The 4,974-nt window shown below is 44.9% G+C and overlaps 1 protein-coding gene across 1 annotated transcript; it reads left to right on the top strand.

Annotated features, from left to right (window-relative positions):
* Positions 1-2,791: 2,791 nt before the first annotated feature.
* Positions 2,792-4,364, top strand: LOC120787759 (bromodomain-containing protein 3-like; the record flags this gene model as incomplete). The annotated part of the gene is made up of 2 exons (XM_040123346.1): positions 2,792-2,955; positions 3,340-4,364. Coding segments are annotated over 2 exons (572 nt in total), but the record flags the coding sequence as incomplete, so codon positions are not given.
* Between the last annotated feature and the right edge of the window lie 610 nt (positions 4,365-4,974).

Genomic DNA, 4,974 nt, shown 5'->3' with positions numbered 1-4,974 from the left:
ATACCACAGTACTACCACTGCAGTACCGCAGGCAAATACTACAGTAATACCACAGGTAAATACTACAGTAATACCGCAGGTAAATACTACAGTAATACCGCAGGTAAATACTACAGTAATACCACTGCTACCACAGGTAAATACCAGAGTACTACCACTGCAGTACCGCAGGCAAATACTACAGTAATACCACTGCTACCACAGGTAAATACCAGAGTACTACCACTGCAGTACCGCAGGCAAATACTACAGTAATACCGCAGGTAAATACTACAGTAATACCGCAGGTAAATACTACAGTAACACCACTGCTACCACAGGTAAATACCACAGTACTACCACTGCAGTACCGCAGGCAAATACTACAGTAATACCACAGGTAAATACTACAGTAATACCACAGGTAAATACTACAGTACTACCACTGCTACCACAGGTAAATACCAGAGTACTACCACTGCAGTACCGCAGGCAAATACTACAGTAATATCACAGGTAAATACTACAGTAATACCACAGGTAAATACTACAGTAATACCACAGGTAAATACTACAGTAATACCACTGCTACCACAGGTAAATACCAGAGTACTACCACTGCAGTACCGCAGGCAAATACTACAGTAATACCACAGGTAAATACTACAGTAATACCGCAGGTACAGTAATACCGCAGGTAAATACTACAGTAACACCACTGCTACCACAGGTAAATACCAGAGTACTACCACTGCAGTACCACAGGCAAATACTACAGGCAAATACTACAGTAATCAAGAGGTAAATACTACAGTAATACCACAGGTAAATACTACAGTAATACCACAGGTAAATACCAGTAATACCACTGCTACAAGAGGTAAATACTACAGTAATACCACTGCTACCACAGGTAACCAGAGTAATACCACAGGTAAATACTACAGTAATACCACTGCAGTAGAGGTAAATACTACAGTAATACCAAGAGGCAAATACTACAGTAATACGCAGGTAAATACTACAGTAATACTACAGTACTACCACTGCTACTACAGGTAAATACTACAGTACTACCACTGCACTACAGTAATACCTACCACTGCAGTACAGGTAAATACTACAGTAATACCACAGGTAAATACTACAGTAATACAGTACTACCACTGCTACCGCAGGTAAATACTACAGTACTACCACTGCTACCGCAGGTAAATACTACAGTACTACCACTGCTACCGCAGGTAAATACTACAGTACTACCACTGCTACCGCAGGTAAATACCAGAGTACTACCACTGCAGTACCGCAGGCAAATACTACAGTAATACCACAGGTAAATACTACAGTACTACCACTGCAGTACCGCAGGTAAATACTACAGTAATACCACAGGTAAATACTACAGTAATACCACAGGTAAATACTACAGTACTACCGCTGCTACCGCAGGTAAATACCACAGTACTACCACTGCTACCGCAGGTAAATACTACAGTACTACCACTGCTACACTACCACTGCAGTACCGCAGGCAAATACTACAGTAATACCACTGCTGCCACAGGTAAATACCAGAGTACTACCACTGCAGTACCGCAGGCAAATACTACAGTAATACCGCTGCTACCACAGGTAAATACCAGAGTACTACCACTGCAGTACCGCAGGTAAATACTACAGTAATACCACAGGTAAATACTACAGTACTACCACTGCTACCGCAGGTAAAAACTACAGTACTACCACTGCAGTAACACAGGTAAATACTACAGTACTACCACTGCAGTACCACAGGTAAATACTACTTTACTACCACTGCAGTACCACAGGTAAATACTACTTTACTACCACTGCAGTACCACAGGTGAATACTACAGTACTATCACTGCAGTACCACAGGCGAATACTACAGTATTACCACTGCAGTACCACAGGTAAATACTACAGTACTACACAGGTAAATATTACAGTACTACCACTGCTACCGCAGGTAAATACTGCAGTACCACAGGTAAATACTGCAGTACCACTACTGCAGTACCACAGGTAAATGCCTGCTACTACTACTACTACTACAGCAGAACTCTGATGTACTACTGAAGTACTAATGATACATGTACATGCAGAACTACTATTACTAATACTGCAGTGACTCTACCACAGGTAAATACGACACTGCATACTCTAGTCGTAGTTCTACATGTATGGACTGCAATACCAATACTGCTACTACAGGTACTTCAGTGCTTACTTGTGTTTTCACTTTTTATGACTAATTTTGTCTGAACACACATTATAAATACTTTCATGTTGGTGTCTGTAGTATTTATTACCTTATAGTTAGTTTAGTTCTTCATTTGAACACAGTAGATTTTCCCAACGTTTGCGTTCTTCAGTTTAATAAAGTTGAGTTTCTTATTCTGCTTGGAAACTTCAGTTTCCTTTCATGGGATCAGTAAAAGTTAGATTTTGCTCTACATATTGCAGTGCTAATACTATACCACCGACTACTAGTCAACTACATAATACTACAGTATTATTAATACTTCAGGTATCACAGTCATATACTACAGAAGTAAATGTACGTAATGTAGTACTACAGATGTATTCTGCGGTGCTACCACTCTGGTACCACAGGTACATATTCTCCCGTTTCATCGCTCCGTTGCAGTGCTGCCGCGGGAACAAATGAAGTATTATTAAAGTAGCGAAGGGTATTGTTGCATCACCTTAGTTACCGTGTATTACAGCAGCACCAGCTGTACTGGATTGCAGTACTGACAGTACTCTCTCTGTGTTTCTGTCTCAGTGAGTCAGCAGGCGGAGTCTTCGGCATCCCCTCCCCCCTCCTACCCCTCCCCCTCTCAGACACCTGTCATCTCCACCACGCCTACACCTGTCCAGGCCACGCCCCCTGTCTCTGCCCCGCAGCCCCCAGCAACCATGATGCCGTCTGCACAGCCTGTCGTCAAGGTAACGGCCGTGTGGAGCGAGACAGCGTCCAGAAGATAGACACTGACTTTTCTGTCTCTCTACTCGTCTGTCTCCCCCTATCTCTGTACTGATCTCTCTCTACACCTGTCTCTCTTCCTGTGTCTTTGTTTCCTCTGTCTACCTGTCTATCCTTTCCACCCTGCATCTTTCTACACCTGTCTCTCTTTACGTGTCTTTCTACCCATCTCTGTCTCTGTCTCTGTCTGACACACATCTGTCTCTCTGTATTTGTCTGTCTACCTGCCTTTCTTTTCCTGTCTTTATCTTTCTCTACCTGTCTCTCTCTCCCTCTACCTATTTCTCCTTCTACTCGTGTGTCTCAATAACTGTCTCTCTCTCCACCTGTCTGTCTCTCTCTAACAGAAGAAAGGTGTGAAGAGGAAAGCTGACACCACCACTCCCACCACGTCGGCCATCTCTGCCGGTCGTGCCGACTCTCCATCTGCTCAGGACACCAAACCGGCCAAACTGGGCTCGTCCCGCCGCGAGGCTGCCGCCCGCCCTGCTAAGACTCGGCGTGAGACGGGTGAGGAGGTTGCAGGGGGTGAGGTGGGAGGTGGAGGAGGAGCCGGGGGGAGGAAGAGCGGTAAGCTGGGCGAGCAGATGAAACACTGCGACGCCATCCTGAAGGAAATGCTATCTAAGAAGCACGCCGCCTACGCCTGGCCTTTCTACAAGCCGGTGGATGCCGAGGCACTGGAGCTGCACGACTACCATGACATCATCAAACACCCCATGGACCTCAGCACCGTCCGGGTAACGCACACATGACATCACCACTAGGGCCGTAGTCGACCGGTCAGTGGATGCGCTCTTGTCTGAGCAAATTCTCATTGGTCGGACAGTCGCCAGTGTTACTTTCATAAGGAGAGAAGCGCTACATCAGCAGTCTTCCAGGATTAACGCATTATTGACTGCGCAGAGGGAAGAGACTAACTGTGAAAACATGTAGTCTAACCCAAGCTAATGGAGGCTGCTAGGTCTAACTTATTTAACGTTTACTGAACATTTACTCGGAGTCGGCTCCAAACTAATTGACACCATGTCAAAGAAGTTGTCGGTGTGGCTTTATTTTGCTAAAACAGACGACCAAAAAGTCGAGCGTAAACTTAACAAACGGCAGTTTTCATATCACAGCTCAACAACCAACATGGCAGATCAGCTAAAAACGGGAGGCTACCGTGTCTGCGTCAGGATGCTCTGTCGACTTTCCTGTTTAACGCCTGAGCGTTTGGGTGAATATTCCACAATAGTTCTTGTGCTGGAATCACCAGGTGATATAGTTCTGTTTCCAGAAATCATTTGAATATGAGCAGGTGCACTCTGGTCGGCTCTGAGATTGTTGATACCATGTCATTTCATTTATGGTCCCTCAGAGCTAGTTCTTAAGACTGGCTCGCCAACGATGTTGGCAGAGGGCAGATCGAAAAGCCGGCCGTAAGAGAGGGGGGGGGGGGACCATTTCATTTTAAATACCGTTTTAAAATGGCGATGCAGCACACATTTCCAGACTGTCTCAAAAGGGAGACATTCATAGTGTTTCTGTCGGTTGTTCACATGAGAGGTTCCACAAATAGTTGTGTAACAAATGTAAAAAGAGAGCTGAGAGTGTAGTAAATTGGCTCCTCTCTCAGCTTCGTACAGCTGAGCAATCATGGGGAGAAGTGGGTGTTTAATGTCACATCGTCAGTTTTGGAAAGTTGCAGAAAATGGTGGATTCAGACACCCCCAATCCAATGCTGGAAAGGTGTGGGAGGAGGGGAGGGTCTATCTGGCCATCCAGCATCCCTGTTGGAAGGAGCAAAAATCCTGCCTAAACTGTTCAAATGCAGCTTGTTCTTCTGTGTTGCCATCTGGTCAAAATTTTAGTGTGCCCAATACGTGGTCCGTGATCACGCACCTGCAAAGTTTAAGACTGTTTTTGTTTTTTTAAATCATGATTCTCTATCCCAAGGATATCAGGATAGCCCAGCTGTACTTTTGTACCGTTCAGTGGTA

The sequence above is a fragment of the Xiphias gladius genome, unplaced genomic scaffold, assembly GCF_016859285.1.
Source record: "Xiphias gladius isolate SHS-SW01 ecotype Sanya breed wild unplaced genomic scaffold, ASM1685928v1 HiC_scaffold_594, whole genome shotgun sequence".
Classification (NCBI taxonomy): domain Eukaryota; kingdom Metazoa; phylum Chordata; class Actinopteri; order Istiophoriformes; family Xiphiidae; genus Xiphias; species Xiphias gladius.
Note: the sequence above shows the minus strand (reverse complement) of the source record. Positions and strands in the feature narration are given on the sequence as shown.